The 20,966-nt window shown below is 38.3% G+C and overlaps 1 protein-coding gene across 6 annotated transcripts in view; it reads left to right on the top strand.

Annotated features, from left to right (window-relative positions):
* The window catches only part of TBC1D4 (TBC1 domain family member 4), a 168,795-nt gene extending 150,525 nt beyond the window's left edge, over positions 1-18,270 (top strand). For all 6 annotated transcript variants that reach the window (XM_081815037.1, XM_006733610.3, XM_006733614.3 and 3 more), the window contains 5 exons: positions 1,990-2,234; positions 6,329-6,488; positions 8,810-8,979; positions 13,896-14,072; positions 15,938-18,270. In XM_081815037.1, coding sequence (XP_081671163.1) covers positions 1,990-2,234; positions 6,329-6,488; positions 8,810-8,979; positions 13,896-14,072; positions 15,938-16,171 — 986 coding nt within the window. In that variant the 3' untranslated portion in view covers positions 16,172-18,270. The remainder of the gene's footprint in view (positions 1-1,989; positions 2,235-6,328; positions 6,489-8,809; positions 8,980-13,895; positions 14,073-15,937) is intronic.
* Positions 18,271-20,966: the final 2,696 nt, after the last annotated feature.

Genomic DNA, 20,966 nt, shown 5'->3' with positions numbered 1-20,966 from the left:
GTTGATGTATTTAAAGTGGCCAAATATGTTACTTGAGCCCATTTGGGAAAATAAGGGATTACCTTATATTTGGGGTCATCTTTTATTAGGGCATATAAAAATCACCGGCCAAAACCTAGTTTGAATCTCTGTTCCCTTTGGATGATAAACAACTTTTGTTGGGAAAGGACCCAACTCAGTTAATATTTTTTGAGTCAATATTTTTTGAAAAGGGGAATTTTACAGAGAAACTAAAGACTTCAGTTCTTGTCTGATTCTACCACTAAACTGTGGTTTTAGGCAAATTACTCTGCTTCTGAGTCTCAGTCCTCTCGTTTAAATGGGCAGTCCCTCTGGATGCCCGTAGATCTCTGTCTCTGTGACTAGAAGTTGATGACCAGACTAGAAATTGGGAATGTTCATTTAGGGCTAATCAAGATGTCCTAATAAAGAGAAGGCAATGAGGAGATCAGGTTATCAGGGAAGGCTGGTCAGGAAAAAAAAAATGGAACTAGAATTAATGTCTTAGAGAGAGAGTACATTTGTAGTTTTCTTTAGCAAAAATTTTAATGAAGTAAAATGATAATTTAAAAAATCGTTGATTTAACTCTTCTTGTAGCCATCTGTGTCTCCTCAGTGTGTTCTTATTTTCTCCTATCTTCCCCTTGCTCTGCAGAATTAATCTTATCAGTTCCTGGGGAAAAAAATAAAAGCAAACCAAGATCACTTTTAAGCATATGTGGTGGAAAACATTTAAAGATCTGGCATTCTTACAAGTTCTCACTGACATGAGCAGTCATTTCACAAGCAAGCTGATAGCCCCTTCATTTGTGTGGCCTAAGGAAAGCCCCGAGCCAGTGTGTACACAGCTTTGGTGATGAAGATGGCTTTGTCTCAGTATTTAGTACCAGCTCGTCAGTGATCCAGGACTGATTTTGTTTGCTTGCTGGGCTGTTTCTATGGTCATTTTATGCTCAGAGGTGAATTTTAGAGGGGAATTCATTTGAAGTCAGCTTACCCCTTGCTTTGCTTGTCCTTTTTCAATATATTGAAAAAAGAAAAGAGGTCTACATGGCTCATGGAGGTGGTTTAAGAGAACAAAGGGTATGTGAAAAAAGGAGTATTTCCTGAAAGATAGACTGAATATAAAACGAAACAACTTCAAAAAGTCCCTCCAGTGTCATATTACAGGGAAAACAGGACTAAATCTGCTTATGGACTGCTAGGATTTCCTTTTAAATAATATGAGACCTTTTATAAGATTCTGATTTCAGTCAGAGAGTGGTCTTTTTTCTTTCTTTCTTTCTTTTTTTCTTTTAGAGAGAGAGAGAGCGCGCAAGTGGGGGCAGGGGTGGGTGTGGTGCAGAGGGAGAGGGAGAGAGAGAATCTTAAGCAGGTGCCACACTCAGCGCAGAGCCCATCGTGATGCAGGGCTTGATCTCACGACCCTGAGTTCATCACCCGAGCTGAAATCAAGAGCCGGACGCTTAACCAACTGAGCCACCCAGACGCCCCGAGGGTGGTCTTTATGTGAAGTTAAGGAGGGCACGTTCTGCATGGAGCACTGGGTGTTATACACAAACAATGAATCATGGAACACTGCATCAAAAACTAATGATGTATGGTGATTAACATAACATAATAATAATAAAAAAAGAATTTGCCTTGATTTATAGCCAGAATAGATTTTATATTCTATTTTTATGGGATCTCACCTGGACACGTCTTTGATCTGTTTGTGAATTTGTTGTTGTTATTTTCTAGAAAGAAGTGCTTGTTAGCATTAAATGTTTGCTTCCCTTTCATATGTGTAGAGGTGGAGGGTGGTCAGGCAGGTAGGATTGAGGGCTTGCTAGAGAGAGAGAGACTCTTAGATGGGTATTCCAAGCAACTCTCATTGGTTCAGAAAAGAAGGTTTGTTTCTTCCCGGAAATCACTGCATTACAATTTCACTTTTGTCTCCCAAGCATCAGCATATCTGAACAATATTTCTTTTCTCTTCTTCTGCAGGAAGGACATTTCCTACTCACCCTTATTTTTCAGCACAGCTTGGGGCAGGGCAGCTCTCACTCTTTAACCTCTTGAAAGCCTACTCACTGCTGGACAAAGAAGTGGGTTACTGTCAGGGGATCAGCTTTGTGGCTGGAGTCCTGCTTCTGCACATGAGCGAAGAGCAAGCCTTTGAGATGCTGAAATTCCTCATGTATGACCAGGGCTTCCGCAAGCAGTACAGACCTGACATGATGTCGCTGCAGGTGAGGCACACAGGAAGCTGTTAGGGGCAGTCGTGGCAGTAGCCCTCTTCTCCCTCACAGTAAGACTGAACGAAGTTTGGACCCGTTGTCTTGGAATTCGTATAAATGTACAGGCGTGTTTTGAGTTCATGGTTTTAGTGTGGGATTTGTTCTTTGGCTAAACCTGTAAGTGTACGACAGTGTGTATGCAGAAAAACCCTTCCATGAAGTTCCTTAAGTGAATAAATAAGGAATTCTAGAAAGGTAGTGGGTGGATACTCAAGTCTCTCTCCCCTAAGTCTGCAAGTGGACGGAGAAAGAATCCAGTCCTCTTAATTCACTTTTCCTCAACCTGTCAATTGAAAAGAATCATAAATCTTTTTTTTTTTAAATCTAAAAATATAATGTGGTTTTGTTTTGTTTTGTTTTTTACTGTGAATACATCAGTGGCAGGTAGCTGTTTCATGGTTCTTCTTGAACTTACCATGTCTCCCTTCCTTTATCTTAATGTCAGATAGGACCTTCTGGAGGAAAAGGTGTCCAAAGTCAGTGGTACTTTTCAGTCTGCTTTTCTTAGCATGCACTGAAGAAATACTGTTAAGATGTTGTAGTCATTTTAAGTGGGGTATTCGCTGCCGCTGTGATCTTCAACCTATTTCAGACTCCCTGTATACACATTTGTCCCTTCTAGTTTAAAGTCCACTTTTCTTAATGTATTGGTTTCTAATAAGCTGTTTAAATTTTATCTATAGATATGATATCACAAACAGCCACTACCTGTCAATTTAAAGCTTTTAGTAGTGAAAATATAAAGACTTTTAAGAGAGGAATGTCAGAGTTCACCTCCTTTGAAATGGGGTAGGCAAGATGCCCAGTTAGTCATAATATTATGCTGTAGATAACAAGTAAAATATTTTAAAAATGCTTTTCAAATATACTCTTTTCTGGTTCCCAAGGATCAGTTTTTACATTTAATATTTTAGGTACCAATCTATAGGCAAAAAAGGACTGGGTTTTCACCTTGTGAATATTACAGTAAGTGGTATTTTCTTGAGAAGATCAGTGGTGAAGAAGTGGTCCATTTTTCTTAAGATGAAAGTTTTGCTAGGGAGATCGGTAGGGCTTTCCTCTCAGCTTTGGGTTTTCAGGTGTGAGTTCATATGAAGGGTCTTCACCAGGATATGTAAATATAGTGATTTGATTCCTAGTTGATGACTATTCATAGGTCTGTTAACGTTCCACAAGTCAAATAATGACAATGGAAGGTTTTATGTTTTACTTTATTTCTAAAGTTTATCTATATCTCATGTTGGATAGGAAGCATTGGTGCCTTGTAAGGAATTAAGTAGCTCTGATTTCCAGAAATAAGTTTGATATCTAATATTAAAAATTTTAAAGAATGGAAAGTACCTGTGAGTCATGTTTGATTTAGGTCCATAAATAGAAAGATAGATGCAATTATCACTTTAAAAATGCAGTGATTTTTCTTTTTTTCTTAAGATTTTATTTATTTGAGAGAGAGAGAAAGAGAGCACAGAGGAGAGTGAGAGGGAGAAGCAGGCTCCCCACTGAGCAGGGAGACTGACACAGGGCTACATCCCAGGACCCTGAGATCATGATCTGAGCTGAAGGCAGATGCTTAACTGACTGAGCCACCCAGGTGCCCCAAAATGCAGTGATTTTTCAATTTAAAAATTCATCAATTTGATATCATAGAAATTCATGTAAATTGGATAAATACATTTATATGGCTTGCATCTACTAAGAAATATTTTATATCTATAATAATGACAATGAAGTTGGTTTTCTCTTTGGCAGCATTTGTAGAGGCTGCAAGATTGGGGACCTTATTCTAGGAAGATAGAGCTTTTTGCTCTAGAAAGTGAGGTACAACACTTTCCCACTTTCAGGAGCAGAGTGTTTTTTGTCCAATCAGTATGACTTTCAGAAGTGGAAGCAGCAGTGGGCTTGGATCACTTGATGGGATTTCTGATCACCTGCGTGGTGTGAGCTTGAGCACTGCTGGGTCTTGGCCTCAGTTCCCTTATGTGTGACATGAGGGGGTTGAGGTCTCTTTTAACTTTGTCCCCTCATGTTTTGTGGCTGCTGTATTTTGTGTTGAGTGTAAAAGCACTGTGTCCTTTATCTGAAGTCTTTGCTGTCCCTTCCCCCCCGTCTTCTCTACCCTTCTCATCTCTCTGCCCATCTCACTGCTCTGGCTCTGCCTCTTCCATCAGAAGATCTGCCATGTTATCTATACTGTAGAACTGGAGAATTATTGATTCTTAGCAGATGGCATTTTATCATTAAAGTTTCCTTTGAAGGAAGACTGAATTGTGTTTTCATTTGCCTTTTTCAAAAGAGATTTAATGTAAATCTACCCTGATGGAAGAAATGTTCTAAACCCCTAGTTTAGAATGTAAAAAAAGGAAAAGCTTCTTTAAAAAAATAAAGTATACCTTCTGGGTCACAGTCCTCACTGAACAAGAATAGAATGCTTTTGACAGTATGTTTCTCTTTATTCTGCTTATTAGACTTCTTTGATTTTTGTGCTACCAAAATGCTAATTCCTCTGTTGATGGGGCCCAGTATGTCTAGTTTCTAAATTGTAAATGGCCTAAGGGAAATACATGATTTTTCCAACATGACTGATTGAGATAATAATCACATTCTTTTAAACCTTTATGTCTGACAGAATCTAAGCTTCTTGTTTTATAGCTATGGCTTCCGGTGGCTTTTTCTTTCCTTTTACAGTGTGTGTGGAACTTAATTTCCACAGATATGTGTTACAGATAAAGATCAAACAAATAATTTGCTGTGTTTATACATAGTACTTTGATTTTTAGTTTTGTGCTCTGGAAACAACAGTTGAATTCACAATATAATTGGTTATTTTCATGCATTTTGTAAAGCTAACTATTTAAGGGTGATATTTTGATGATATCTTCTAGGGAAAGAAGTTGTGCTAGATATAATAAAATATTGTGTACATTTCACACCAAAATGTCAAACTGATAGAACTGACCAAGGAACCACTACTCAGTATGTTACTGTGTGGATAAAAATTTAAAATAAGGCACAATTCACAAATTTGTTTATTATTCACAGCCATATGCTGTCTTAATAACGTTTATTTTTTGAAATACCAATAATCAAGCAGTAGCCACATGAAATAATTTCTTCTTTTAATACTAGAGACAGACTGTAATTTTTGCTTTAATCTCCTTTGGCATAAAAAAATATGCTGCTGGAATACCTTGGATATTGGAAGTCATATCTCAAGCATCTGGCTCCATAACATTCTAAGCCAGGCAGTGTCCTAGCAGCCCTGGTTGCCTGGTGGGGTCTAAACCAGAGCGCCATCATAAATCAGATGCGGGGCCCAGCAAATAGAGACAAACTTTGGTGGAAAAATGAAGGCAGGGCAAATTGGAGGAGGAGACGAACCATGAGAGACTATGGACTCTGAGAAACAAACTGAGGGTTTTAGGCGGGCGGGGGGAGGGATGGGTTAACCCGGCGATGGGTATTATTGGGGGCACGTATTGCATGGAGTACTGGGTGTTATACACAAACAATGAATCAGGAACACTACATCAAAAACTAATGATGTAATGTATGGTGACTAACATAACAACAACAAAAAAAAGTAAAAAAAAAGTAAAAAAATAAAATAAAATAAATTAGCGAAATGAACTAAATGTGGTAGATCCTTTTGAATGGAGGCTTTTCTGCAATTGGTCTGAAATTATAATGGACGTACCATGAGAGTCCTAGGCCAGGACAATTCTGATTAAATTCCAAAAGCAATGCCTTCCTACATGAGGGAAGATGACCATTTCCATGTATATATGTGATACCAAAACACACTAATGATAGAGAAACTTGCTCAGTCATCTTAGATGGACTCTTGTTGACTTGCCTTCTGACCTCAGTTAAGTAAACTTGGACTTTAATATCAACTTTTACATAATAAAAATAAAATAATACTACTTTCATGTATTGAATATATATGAATTTGTTATTAAATATTAGGGTAATAAAATTAAAATTAGTGTATTTTATGCACAGATAAATGCATAATATTTTCTTTTTCTTCCCCAAATTAACTTTAGATTCAGATGTACCAGCTGTCCAGGCTCCTTCATGACTATCACAGAGATCTCTACAATCATCTTGAAGAAAATGAAATCAGCCCCAGTCTTTATGCTGCCCCCTGGTTCCTCACATTGTTTGCCTCTCAATTTCCACTAGGATTTGTAGCCAGAGTTTTTGGTAAGAGATGCCTATGATCAAATGGAACATTGTTATTTATTCCAAGGAATATTCTTCTCACCATGTGGTGCCCCAATTATTTTATCGTGTGTTACACAGAATAGCAAATTGCCAATGGAATTTAATAAATGTGCCTGGCTCTATTCTGAGAGTAATTTAAAACCATATTGGTCTTAAATGAAATTGAAAATTAAAAGGGAAAGAAGAATTGGGCCTTGTATTTGAGTAGCTGTGATGGAGCTCTTACTTTCATTTTTACCCCCAAATCAGAAGACACTTTTTTAAAAATCCCAACTAAGGACTTACTATGTATAATTTTCCAGATTTTTATACACATCCTTCTTAGCTCCGTTTTTGTTTTTGTTTTTCTTTCCCCATTGTCTCCTTCAACACTAATTCAAAACAGAGAGAAACATGTTCTCTGGTTGGGTCAATGGAAGTACCTATATCAATGTGATTCCTAATGACTTTTTTTTTTTAAATCTGACTTTTGTTAATAGAATAACTGAAATTCCTGTTTTATTGCTTAAGTGACTCTCCTTCCATGCCAATGAAGTGGTGGCATCAATCTCTAAGACTGGGTGGCTCAGGGAAAAAGCACTAAACACAGGCAGTAAGGCCTGGGGCAAGATACTGAGTTCCCGTCTTGCTTCATCACAGTGTTAGGCACCAGGAATAGACTATGATGTGGCTTATGCACCCTTTGGGGGTCCTTAAATCTATTCACAAGTCTTTAGTTAGGTTTATCTAAGTCCACTATTTAAAAAACAAAATTTTTTTAAAAACAACTCTTTACTAGAGGTTTGTTCTTAAAGAGGTTTAGGACCTCTGTGACCTCAGAAAGGGCTCCCACAGTTTTTACATCCTGCTTATCTGGTATCCATGGTGAAAGTAGTCAATATTTGTAACCATGCCTTTGCTAAATTGGAGCTTTTTGTCAAATTGTGAGTACTGGCCTGATTGTAGGTCATTACCAGCATTAGAAAAAAAAATGAGCTAGAATGGAATATAATGAAAATATTAGAGTATAACAAATAGTAAGGAAAAATGTTTGGAGAAGCTTCAATTTTGAAGATATGTGTGTAATATGTATACATATACGAGATAACAATGTATGGTGTCTTTCTTATTGGGGACTGTGGTTTAAAAAGTTAAACACTGAATTAGTGTAATATAATCTGTAGACAAAGTGCAGCAAAAGAGCAAAATCAAGATGTGCAGAATCAAATGTTCACCAAATTTCTCTTCTTTATTAAAATACTGGATTGCTTCTCTTCAGTTAAGTTTTTGGGTGGAGTTTGGGTTCCTAGTCTTGGGTCTTTTAAAATCCTTTCATTCATAATATATATTATATATATATAATATATATTTACTCTCAGGATATATATTTTTTTCTTAGAATAATTTATCAAATCAAAATGATAAAGCAATGTTTGAAAGCATCTCTCTTTGACTTATGCTTGGGAGCATGATATTAGAATTCAAGAAACAAACCTCCACAATTCTATTTTTTGCAATGAAAATATGTCTGATGCCATCAGCTCTGCAGTAGCTTCTCAGTCCTTTTCTTTGAATTTAGTAAAGGGAAAGATGCATGAGCAGAAGTTCACAGTTTCCTATTTTTTAAAGACTCCCTGTTGTTTATTACTGTTCCTAGAGTGGCAAAGATTGAAACTTTCATATAGAAATATTTGGTACTTTCAAAACTATTGCCTGTTTGAACTTGTTAGGAAGTAGAGTGCAGAGTCAGGGTAGCTTTTCTATTTTTCTGTTTTACTTCTGATTTAGGTTATATATTGATTTTGATTTTTCTTTTAAATTTTTTTTTAAATTTCTTGCTCTGATAAAGGTTTAATTGCATATTAACTGGTTCATTTATTTTTTATTATGGTAATGAGAGTTTAAATAGTACTAATTGCTTATGTTGATTTGTTTTTGTATTCCCCTTGTGAAGAAAAATCAAAGTATCAGTTGAATAAGCATCTTTAGGTTTACCTAGTCTCCGTTAAATTTGCCACTAAAAATTATAAATACACAGACAAACAGCTATATAATTAATCTTTTTTTCTTTTTACCTTGGCCTTATCTGAGATTCCTAAATAAGTAAGAAAAATACTTAAACTTCTGTTTGTTTCAGTCATATTATTTTTTTTAAATGTAGATGACCTCAGCCATATTCTTTTGCAGACTATTCCATCGTTCCACTGCAGTAATTAAAAACAACAACCACAAGAAACACAAAAAGCCATTAGCACAAAGAGTACACTTTTTACAATGGTGGATGCATAATTTTGATCACGAAATTGTATCTCTTCTTTTAGATATTATTTTTCTTCAGGGAACTGAAGTTATATTTAAGGTTGCACTCAGTCTGCTGAGCAGCCAGGAGACACTTATAATGGAATGTGAAAACTTTGAAAGTATTGTCGAATTTCTTAAAACCACACTACCTGATATGAATACATCTGAAATGGAAAAAATTATTACCCAGGTATGATTAAAATGATAATAATAAGATATAAAATCATTCAGCAGTTTCTCCACTAATTATATATTAAATGCATTAGCATAAAGACTTAGTTTTGTTTGATAGAGTTTTTTATTTGATCAGATATATTTTATTTGGAAATGAGATTATCGTGGAATTTCTACATTGTGACATTGTCTGTGTGGCTCTGCACAGGAAAAGTACCTCAGTGCTACGTAAGGAGTGTTTGGTGAATCTTTCCGTTTAGACCAACGGTAAGACTGAAGGCAGAGCTGACAGAGTTAGGAAGACCTAATAAATAAATAAAAATGAGACCCACTTACCTTTGCGATACTAAGTCTGTCTTAAAATATATAAGGAGGACACATGGCAAGAACCTAGGCTTTGGAATTAGACAGTATTGGGTTTGCATCATGTTCTAACTCTTTTATTAGTTGGTGGGCTTGTACACATCTCCCTAATCTTCTGAACTCTAGTGTTCTTACCTTCCAAATAGGACAATACTGATTCGGAGGTTTTGTGAGGCTAAAGTGTAGGAAACAGTCTGTCGTCAATGATTCAAACAAAGGTGCCATTTTATAGAGGTTGGGGCAGGGTTAAGAGAACCAAATGTGGATATCCAAGTGCCCAGGAACTAGTTACAGAGGGAAGGCTCTAATAGTGTTACCAGGCCCAGTGAGTACCAGAACTATGCAGGAGGGGATTTTGGAGGTTTTTGTGCTCTTGGTGAGCCAGGCAAGGAAGGAGCAAGGAAGAAAGACCAACCTCTTTCTCCTTCTCGTTCTGATCTCCTGCTGGCTGCTCTTCTGGACCATACCCAACCAGAGCCAGCAAGAAAGGAGGTGTGAAAGGGGGATGCAGGTCACAAGAGTCTCTCCCGGGTCCAGCAGAACAGATGAGGGCAGAGAATGGATCTGGGAAACAAGTGGAGAATAATCAATACATCACATATCTAGTCCCTGGCTCTTCATAGGGACTGGGTTAAGTGGTAGTTGTATATTGATGTTACTCAGATGACATGAACAAACTTAAGATTCATAGATGACTGCTTTTAGGAGTATTGATAAAATTTACCACTTTCCTAGAGGCACTTGGGATAGCAGATAACAGAGTTTAGAGCAAGAGAAAGGGAATTTGACGTAGTGTTCTGGTGCCTTGCTGCCTATTAGCTGTGTGACTTTGGGCAAGTTTCAAGCTCTCTGAGTCTCAGCTTCTTCCCTTACTAAATGAGCATAACAATGACGATCCTGTTACTTTTTCATACTGTTTTTAGGAGCAAATTTAACCAATTAGGTTGAAGAATTTTATACACTGTAATTCACACTATAACATGAACTCTTATTCTGTGACATATAAAAGTTTCTTTTTATGGAATCTAAGTCACAAGTAGATTATTCTGTAAATATCTTTGAACAATTTTGTTAAAATGCTATGTAAGCTGAAAAATATAGCTTTTATTTACATATGTACTTGTTTATTAATTCTTCAGAAATATCTTTTTGGACTGGCAAGCAGTCAGAGATTGTGCTTTTAGAGAAGCGATAATCTGATTTGAAGTCAGATCACCTCTCTTCTAAAATTAAGGAGGGAATTACCTGGCTTTAGAGATCTTTGCTAGGATGAATGGATAGAATTTATAGGCAGGTAGATTTGGACTTGACATAAGAGAGATTTTTCTAACAATTAGAGTTGATTTAAAATGGAATGAACTGTTGCTATTAATAGAGACCTTGATGAGCTTTACTTAAAATATGATCACTGTGAAAAATGCCAATAATGCAGAAAAGCACAAAGGAAAAAATAAAAGTAAAAAAAGAAAGAAAAGAAAACCTACTAAACACATCTCTCTTTGCTTAAATATAAAGTGAAATCATACTATACATGCTATTATGTAACTTGATTTTTCTTGACAGTTTATAGTTGTGCCTTTATTCACCTTAGTTCATTAAAAATGTACTTGGTCTAGAGATCTTAGTGACCACCCACTAATGTGGGATAGAAGTCACCCGTCTCTGCATGGTACTTGTTTTTTTAAAATGCAGAATTTCTTCTAGGAATCTTACTGATCACACAGTAGTTACAAGAATGTCAGATATAATGATGTATACAATCTAAACAAGACAGGCTGATTAAGAATTTACATAATATAAAAATACACATATTAAAAGTTAGCCATGTGGACAGATGCATGCAGCGGGAAGAGCAGTTGGAAGGTCGGGGGTCAAGTGCCCATATGCAGTACTATTGCTTCCTCCCCCCTTCCCCCCCCATTAATAAGTAATTTCCACTAACAGGTACAGGTATAGCACACACATCTAAATACACAAAGGTAAATTGTGACCTGCTAAGTACAGTCTAAAGTGGTTTGTGATCTTTCTGTGCTACTCCCACAAAAACAGTAAATAGTGAACCCCATGCAGGTAGTAGGAAGCATTGGTTATTCTAGTTGAACTTGGAAAATGTTTAACTTCTGATATTAATATCTGTGAAGAGTGTTAGGTCTCCTTTTGCTGTTGTTTTCTTCACAACTGACATGCACTTGGGAGTGGAGGAACTTTGATGGTTGACCTACAATGACAACTAAAATATTCTTAAAAATGTGGTAACTTTTCTTTTTTTGATGTAGTGTTCCATGATTCATTGTTTGCATATAACACCCAGTGCTCCATTTAATACGTGCCCTCTTTAATACCCATCACCAGGCTAACCTATCCCCCCACCCCCCTCCCCTCTAGAACCCTCAGTTTGTTTCTCAGAGTCCATAGTCTCTCATGGTTTGTCTCCCCCTCCAATTCCCCCCTTCATTTTTCCCTTCCTACTATCTTTTTTTTTTTTTTTTAACATATAATGTATTATTTGTTTCAGAGGTGGTAACTTTTTAATAAGAGTCACACACTTAACATAAAACATGGATCATCTACAGCTTTAGGCCAAATGATAGAGGGAGTGCATCTGAATTTTAATGCTTTAGTTTCCATGTTCTGTAGTTTCTAGCACTGTCCTAAGGAATGAAATGGATAGAACAGCTTGTTTCTTTACCAAAGCAGACAGCAGTTTGACTTCTTAGAGAATATACAAACCAGGAAAAATGTAGTATGTTCTTTCTCTGGGCCCTTTGAGAAACTAGACCAAAATTTTAAATTATTCAAGGTTCTTATTGAGCAGTGGTGCTTTTCTGTTATTGTCTAGAGAAGCAAACAAGAACTTGCCAGCACAGCGAGAGCGCAGGCTCCCGGTACACATACACGAGGAACGGGAACCTTGGGCAGCAGTTCAGGGTTTTCCTACCGCCATTTTCCCTGCTTTTTTCCAATGATTATAGCAGATGGGGGCGGGGGGCTATGCTTGACAACTTAGGCTTAAAGATCCTCTTACAGAGATTTCCCCAGTTGAATAGAAACCCTTCTACAAAAAGTTGGCTGGTTCAATGAACCTAGTAAAGAATGTCTTTCTGAATGCTTAAATTGCAGGTTCCTAATAGGGAAAGAGCATTAAAATAATGTGAAGGCCTATTTTATTGACAACTTAGAATGCAAAGTATTTTATCTTTAAACTTCTAAATTTGAAAACAAAACAGCCTAGGTTAAATAATATAGTTTTCCAAAGCTGAATGTGCTCATTTGGAGCTCAGTTTTTCTGCTTGCAGTACAAAACAACTTCCTGAAACTCCTAGGCAGGAACACTACTGCTTTGATGATCTGAGATTGGATGAACTGATCAATCTCAGTTGGTAATATCCCCTATTTTTTCCCCCTTGGTAAGGGTTTAAAAAAAACTCAAGAACAGATGCATTTTTCTAGTCTTACACAGACAATTTCATTCCAAATGTCTCCTGAGAAGCATAGACCATATACAGGAATCCGTGTTCATCTTTCTCACTTTCATACACTTCAGAAATCAGTGTGGACACACTCACCATGCTGTGTCCATTCACTAACAGGAAGAAGGCTTGATTAGCGTGCAATCTGATTTTTTATTAAAAAATATATGGAGTACTGGACATTTTTCCATGCCAATACATATAGACCCATCTTATCATTTTTAATGGTTGGGTCACAGGTCACAGTCCATTACGTCCATGGTTTCCCACTAGGTAGGGAAAAAGTGATGCTCGAGAGGGATGATCATCTTCTCTAGACAATTCATTTAAATTCTAAGATTGGAGTACCTCTTATAGTAGTAGGATAAATAAGTCAGGCTTGTTGTGGTTTCTTTTCTCCCTATAGTGTTAGTGTAGACACTGATGCTTAAATGGTAGCTACTTCCCTTGCAAGCTGAGACCAAGGAGGCATTACCTGCCCACTAACTTCTAAGCAAATGGTCTTCCTGCTTGGTGGCAATTTGGGAGAGCAGAAGCAGCCCTGATTAAACCCTCCAGCTCTGTACTGTGCTCAGGGTAGGCAGTTACGAAGATTCTCTGCGTGGTACAACATGGTACTCCTGAGAGGCCCATGTGGATTAGCAAGTGCATGAAAATATTTAGTATAAGTCCTGTCTGCCCTATTGACAAATTATTATCAGTGGCTTTGGTTTCTTTATTATAGAAATACCCTATGCAATTTCAGTTGCTAATCAGCAAAGATTATCTCTAACATAGGTAAGAATTACTCAGTAACTAATGTTATTTATCTGGTATGCTACATTTTTAGAGAGTTACCAGATGATGTATATTGTGGTTGCAAAATACCCTTGAGCATTAACTTATTCTAGTGTCTTGGCCTCACTATGAGAATGTTTCAGTTGTGTAGAAATAATCTATTTGTCCATATAGAGACAGTCATACCTGTTATTCTTCCTTTTGATATGCCATACTCTTCCTCATTAGTATTTGGAAATCTATATGAAGCACACCAGATACATAGACTGTATTTTGGTATACATACTAAAGGCCAGACTAACTCAAGGTATTTTCATGGCAGGTTTTTGAGATGGATATATCTAAACAGTTACATGCCTATGAGGTGGAATATCACGTGCTGCAGGATGAGCTTCAGGAATCATCATATGCTTGTGAGGATAGTGAACCTATGGAGAAGCTGGAGAGGGCCAATAGCCAACTGAAAAGACAAAACATGGACCTCCTAGAAAAGTTACAGGTAAAAAGATAAAGATTTGCTCAAAACACTTGACTGCACAGAACTATACCAGGAATTACAGAGATGTGACGTGGATTGAACCGTTGCCGACAGAGGGTCTGTGTATCAGACTGTGTGCAAGTGTTCTGGGGGCTGCCACAAATGCACAAATCAACCTAAATATCACTAGGGAGAGAAAATGTACACTCACAAAATATTAAATGGCAATTCAAAACAGAATCTGGTTAAATACCTATAGGGTGTTACACATATTTGGCTAAGTTCAAGGGCGGAGGGCTGAATATGGGAAAATGGGAAAGCTCTGGAGGACTTGGGGCTTGAGCTGGACTCTGAAGGACTGGTGGGAGAAATGAGTGGGGGGTTGGTATAAATAAGGAAGATGGGGCAGAGCAGCAGAGGAAGCTGGGGGTCAGTTTAAGATTTATGTTGGGGAAGGGTGGGATAAATGTGTGGAGGCAGAGCTATAGATGACTTTCAGTGTTAAGTAGAAGAGCATGGCTTTAATCCTGTTGAGAGGGAAATCTCTCAGAGCTTTTAAGCTGTACTTTAGAAAGGTCAGTCTGGAAACCTTGATGAGTACACATTCGCATGGGGAGAAAAGGTATGGAGACTAGCTAGAAATCACTTGCAGAAATCTGGGGACAGTGAGAATTGTCTAGAGTAAAACTCACCGAAATGGAAAAAAAGGAGGCATTTTTGAGAGAATTGAATGAAAACATGTAACACATAGTCCCTTCCATCAAGGAGTTTACAGTTACCTGGGAATATAAAATACTATGTATTTATTTATAAATGCACATTTACAAATGCAATAAGCAAGTTAGTATAAACTAATATTCTGCATCTGCAACTTGTGTGATGTGAGCTGTGTATCCAAGCCCCGAGGGACAGGGCTTAAGAGTGATCACTGGAGGGGAGGTTAGGAAGGGAACCTTCTGGGAGGTGGGGGAGATGAGTTCTGAATTGGAGCTGAAGTGCCTAATGGCTCCTTGGTTTCTGTCTACCCCCCACTTCCCAACATGACACCTGTTCCTAAGCTAGAGAATACTAAAACTCTGCTTCTATGTGGTGAGTCCCCTGACAAGAATGGCTAGGAGAGAAAGGCTTAGAAACGAGGGGTCTCCAGAGTAATTGCTCCCCAAGGACAGGAACTCTGACTTCCTTCACTTCATTTTACATTAGCTCCTGCCCACAGAAAATTGTATGCCTATTCAAACAAAGAGCCAACACTGTTTTCAAAAAGAAAAACTGGGGTATTGTCCCTTATTATTTGATGCTTCAATGGTGATTAATTGAGCCCTTTTCTGTTAGGGAAAGTGGGTTTGCACCTGCTTTATATTATAATGACTTTTATTAATAGTTACAAACTTTTTCATTGACAGTTAAATGTCATCATCACGTCTTGGTTCCCAAGTTATGTGGGAACCCCTGACACCCACTGAAACTGATAGGATCCCAAGTATGTGTTTAGAAAACCCTGTATTTCTAGTCAGGGGGTGGAAAGCCTCTTTCAGCACCTCCGGGCAACGTCAGAAATCTCCTGTTTCTCCTTCAGCCAGATTCCACTCACTCCAGGGGAATACAGTGAGGCCCCCACCACTGTGGGATGCTGATTTAATCTTGCATTTTTGTTGTATTCAGCGTATTCAGTGACATGAGGTGGATTTTGTCAGTACTGCAGTTACGTTTTGAGAAACCCATGTCACAGAGGGTTTCAAAGTATCTGCCTCACAAACTATTCTATTAAGTAATGCGATATGATTGGTTACTAGATCTAAGGTCTAGCTGAGGTTCTGATGAGAAACCGGACTCTGCAGATTTTTGATTTGGAGGAATTTGCATTTGTTTTTCTTTCCCCCAAACAGATAGCTCATGCTAAAATCCAGACCTTGGAATCCAATCTGGAAAACCTTCTGACCAGAGAGACCAAAATGAAGTCTTTAATCCGGACTCTGGAACAAGAGAAGATGGCTTATCAAAAGACAGTGGACCAGATCCGGAAGCTGCTGCCAGCCGATGCGCTCGCCAGTTGCGAATCATTGCTAAGAGACCTCACCTGCAACCCTAACAACAAAGCCAAGACAGGAAACAAGCCATAACTGAAGAACTGCCACATCAGCAGAACGTGCTCTTAGAATGGTGAAGAAGGGAAGCGTCTGCGCGCTGCCGGCCCAACGCTGGACACCGGAGCTGACAGAACCGCTGCAGTCTGGTGCTGAGCCCTAGTCCTTGAGGGTGGACCTCGCTCTCATTAGAGTGCGCCAATCCTAAGCCATTGTACATATGTAGACTGGTTTTATGTTGTTGACTATGTACACAGACATAAAATGGACGTAAAGAGTTCATGCTTTCAGATCAAAGGAGTAGATGTATATTTAGAATAATTTTTTAAATCAAAACTTCATGAAATCCACACCAAAGGGAAGTTAAAATGAAATTCCCCTTGGACATAGGTGAAATCATTTTGTCTTTGTAGTGAAACAAAGCTAGAGCATCTTTGTATATTGAAATATACTTGAAAAAAATGAATGTATTTTTTTCTCCAAAGAACAGCATGTTTCACTCAATGGTGGAGAGGTAGAAACATTTATGTAACTTTATGTATATCTGTCTTAAAATCTACTGACATTATGTATATCTGAGGAAAATGACAAATTGCCAGTCATGCTCCTATGGGTTTTTCAGGAAGGTGGGGGCCTTCCTCCCCCGCCTGCTTTGTGCCAACTAGCATGTTGTGTCTACATGCATTTTGAGTCAGGTTAGGCATGACTTTGGACATGCATAAGAAAGCAAGACATCGTAGTGGAGTCTACCCACCCAGCTCAGGGTGAAATAGAATGTTGCTAATTTCCCAGCAAATTAGACCAGCATTGTTACTCAAACTAAAAATATCAGGCCTTCACAATTTCATTTAGGACCTAAATTGTCTAGATCAACTTTCTATTTTTTATTTAAATTACTCCTTACAGTCATGAATGGACTCCCTTTTACTTGGTGCCATAGTTGGTGACAAGGACTTGTCATTTTCCCACTCACAGGAGCTCCTAATTTAGTTCTCTCTACCTTAAATGAAAGATAGGGAAATTATGATTGGTTTTCTAAAGATAATATGCTGTGTTGAGATACTTTTTTTTTTTTTTTTGCCAACTGATCGAATCTAATAAGCTCTCAATCATCTTTCCCTTGTATGTGAAAGTTTGTGAGAACTGTGAAATGTTTAAGAATAAACTGTTGAAATCCATTGGAGAGAAGTGGAAAGTGGCACCAAGCTCTTCTAAGACCTCCTTCTGTGAACTCCCAGCTTCCTCAGCCTACAGCTTTTCAGAGGACATTCATGCATGCTGGGTATGTGGAAGAAAAGTAATTTTCAGAGTACACATGCAGTTCTCCATTTCAGAGATGATTCTATGGTAGTGTCTCTGAAAGTTGATGCAGCATTTTTGCCTTTCCAAACAATATCATTTCTGCTTTTTGCAGTACTTATCACAGATGGATTACTTGGGATAATTTTCTTCAGAGGGAGTTTTTTTATACATTAGCTACAGTGTATTATAGGTTAGAAGGGCAAAGCTCTCAAGGTTTGGGAAAACCTTGAAGAGCAGATGATAAGCATCTGAACCCTGGCCTTTACACCATTACTCAGTGTAAATGTAATGATTCTTGTTACAAATCATCATGCCCTCTAATCCAGGCAGTTTTTTTAAAAAAGAAAATAAAGTCTTATTAGTAAAGTTAATGTAATTTCTAGCTCTAGGAAATGCAGATTCTAGGTCCCCTATTAAGTTGGAGTTGTCAACTGATTTGTTGCTTGGATTCCCTCAAGTTTCTCTATTTGTAGGAGAGGTTTTTCCTATGAGGAATATGACAGATACCATCTGGTTACTGTCTGGTATGAAAATTACCTTATGTGTGTGATATACAGGCGGTAGCCAAAGAATCTTTAAGCTGGGAAAAGAAACTTTCCCTTTCAGTTCAGTTTCAAGTAAATTTTATTCTGGATATTCAAAGTCAACGTCATGAGTTGTGTTACGGTGTTCAGAGATTAAAGTGTCTTGGATACAGTATTTCTTCTGAAAATGAATTTTCTTTTTCTTTTGTGATTTTTTAAATGTTGCACCAGTTATGCTTATGCATTGTTACATCTTCATCCAATTAATGTAATGTCTAGCTCATTTCCAATAAATCTATTGCTACAGTTTCCTTGGCGTATTGGTTTTTGTTTATAATAGGAAAGAAGATGCTCTTGGTTAGAGTTCTTTACAAAATCTGCATGGGCTGGATTATTGCTACTTAAAATGGCTTCAATAATAATTCTTTTTAATAGAATCAGAGAACAAAGATAATTGATAGAAATATGAAAGTCCCTTGTCAGTTACCAATTTTCAACCTTTTTTCCCCAGTGGAGCCTTTTGCTGTTGAGTATAAAAAGAAAAAGACAACCACACTGACAGATTTGCATTCTATTCCTTTTGTTTTCTATGCTCCCTCATAGATAGCAAGGGAGAGAAAGAGGATAGGAAAATATAATTTTTAAAAAATTGCATTTTAGTTTCCAAATAATTAAGAATAGTTATTGATGGATATGATGTGAATGTGTTTACATATAATATATATCTTCAGAATATTCTCTAGTATGTTTATAATCCAGTACAAGGATACTGGATCTTCTTGATAACTTTAGGACTAGAGCTTTTATGAGATATTTTGCATTACAGGTAGTAAATACTTTGAGTGTCAGTGTAGGCTTACATAGTATGGTCTCTCAATATCCATGTTCACTTACGCATTTTATGACCATTTCACCCATTTGTTTTTACTGTGCTAGATTAAGAATAGGAAATCTGTCATCTGAAGTATTTGGTCCTCTACCATAATGTGTCACTTTTATTGGCTGTGATATATTAAGAAAAGCACTAGATTTAAGGTGGGAAATTTTAGATCTGAGTCTTGGTTCCACCACTTTTATTTATTCATTCAACAAATAGTTTTCGTAAGCCAAGCTAGATGCTGAGTATTGAGAGGTGGAGAAGATACAGTCCTTGTCCTTGACGTGCTTGCAGTCTAGTGGCAAGGGGATAATTAGGAAGCAAGAGAATTTATACTATTACAGGTCCGCAAAGTAATCCAGATGAGAATCACTTCGCTCAGCCTGGACTAGAGAGACTGGCAGCACTGGAAGTGGGTGTCCAAAGTGTTCGGAGGAAGTGATGCTTGACCTGAATCTAGAAGAGCCAGTAGGAGGTGAGTAAGTTGTGTTAAACAGGAGATGAATGAGAGAGGATGGTATGTTTCTGAAGTCACAACTCATTAATCCTGAAGTACAGTTAGTGCTCCCATGGGGGAGAGGTGGGAAACAAACACGGACTCTATCGTGAAGATCTTAGTAGACCTTGTGACAGAGTTTGGACTCCACCTAGAGAGAAACGTGAGCTGTCAAAGTCCAGTAACGTAGAGAGAGACACAATCGGATTTGCTCTAATCTAAACCCAATTTCTACATTGGACGGAGACTAGGAAATGGGAGACTGCAGTTTGGTGGTTTCCATAAAAATCTAGGCCAAATAAAATAAAATAAAATAGTAAAAACCTGACCTAGAGCAGTGGCCTTTGGGGAAGCAAGTCAGTGTAGACTTCTGTCTCTTGACAGAGTTAGTCACTGAAACCTGCTCGTTTTATCTGCAAAATATTTACCCATTTTCCGATTTCTGCCCATTGCAGCTACTTTCCTTCATCTCCTTGCTCTGGTGGGTTAAACTGAGATCATTTCCCACTTCTGGGGACAAACTCCTAAGTCACAGATACTGAACTACTTGGTTTTTGTTTTGTTTTGTCGACTTAGAAATGGAAGCAGAAAGTGGGGTCAAAGAGGGGAAGGATCTAGGATAGACAGGGAATCAGCTGGGGACATAGGGAAAAAGCAATAGAAGCGATGGTCAGTGGGACTTTCTGGAGTGACATGCTGGTTGCCCTGCAAACCTATTCTCCCATCTACCCATGCCATTCACGGTGTTCCCCATTATGGAACTAGATTGGTTTTGCTTCAAACCCCACTTCAGGGTGAGCAGCACCAAAGGGCATGCCAAAGGGCGCCTACCCAAGTGTGGGTTATCCTCTCTTACCTGGACTGCTCCTCACCTCAGGCAGAGGGAACTTCCTAAAACATAAATCTCACCTAAGTTTAGCTTCAGCTTAAAACCGTTCAAAGGCTCTTTTTTCCTCCCAGGATTATCCAATCTTTAAGATGACACATTTGGCCTTCTATGAGCCTGTCCTTCATAACCCGTCTAGCTTTGTCTCCTGTCCGTGGCCCCATCTTGTCCCCTCCTCTAGTCACATGGTTCAAGTCTACCTCCTTTCCTGAAGCAGCCATCGTTCTGTTTTGGACAGGCTGGTCCCTTTCCAGAGAGCCTGGGAGTGCTCCTTTCTTCCTGCATTCCAACGAGCTTACTCCTTCAGAACGCCCTCAGGTCTGTGTAGTAAGACAAACTGACCACCCCGCTACCGCCCAGGGACTACTGTCTGTGTCATAGCATTAGTTACCTCAAAAAAAAAAGGGAGCCATGATTCTTTAAAATCAAAAATCTTTACTCTCATCTGTAAGATCGCTTTAGATAGAATAGCACCAGGATCTGAGAGCTTCAGCTGTGATCTAATTGAATATATTTGCATAGCTAAAGAACAGTTAAGTTAATCAGAAGAGAATGAGGCTTGGAAAGACAGGAGAAAGAAAACCAGTCAATTTTGGTAGATCCAGTGGAGGGAACCCTAGCCAAGACCACTAGCAAGCCTGTCCTCATTGTTAAAATGGATACAGGGGTGGGCGCCTGGGTGGCTCAGTCGTTAAGCGTCTGCCTTGGGCTCGGGTCATGACCCCGGGTTCCTGAGATCGAGCCCC

The sequence above is a fragment of the Leptonychotes weddellii genome, chromosome 3 (assembly GCF_054177405.1).
Source record: "Leptonychotes weddellii isolate Sample4059 chromosome 3, ASM5417740v2, whole genome shotgun sequence".
In the NCBI taxonomy this organism is placed as follows: domain Eukaryota; kingdom Metazoa; phylum Chordata; class Mammalia; order Carnivora; family Phocidae; genus Leptonychotes; species Leptonychotes weddellii.
This window is presented reverse-complemented; position numbering and strand designations above follow the sequence as displayed.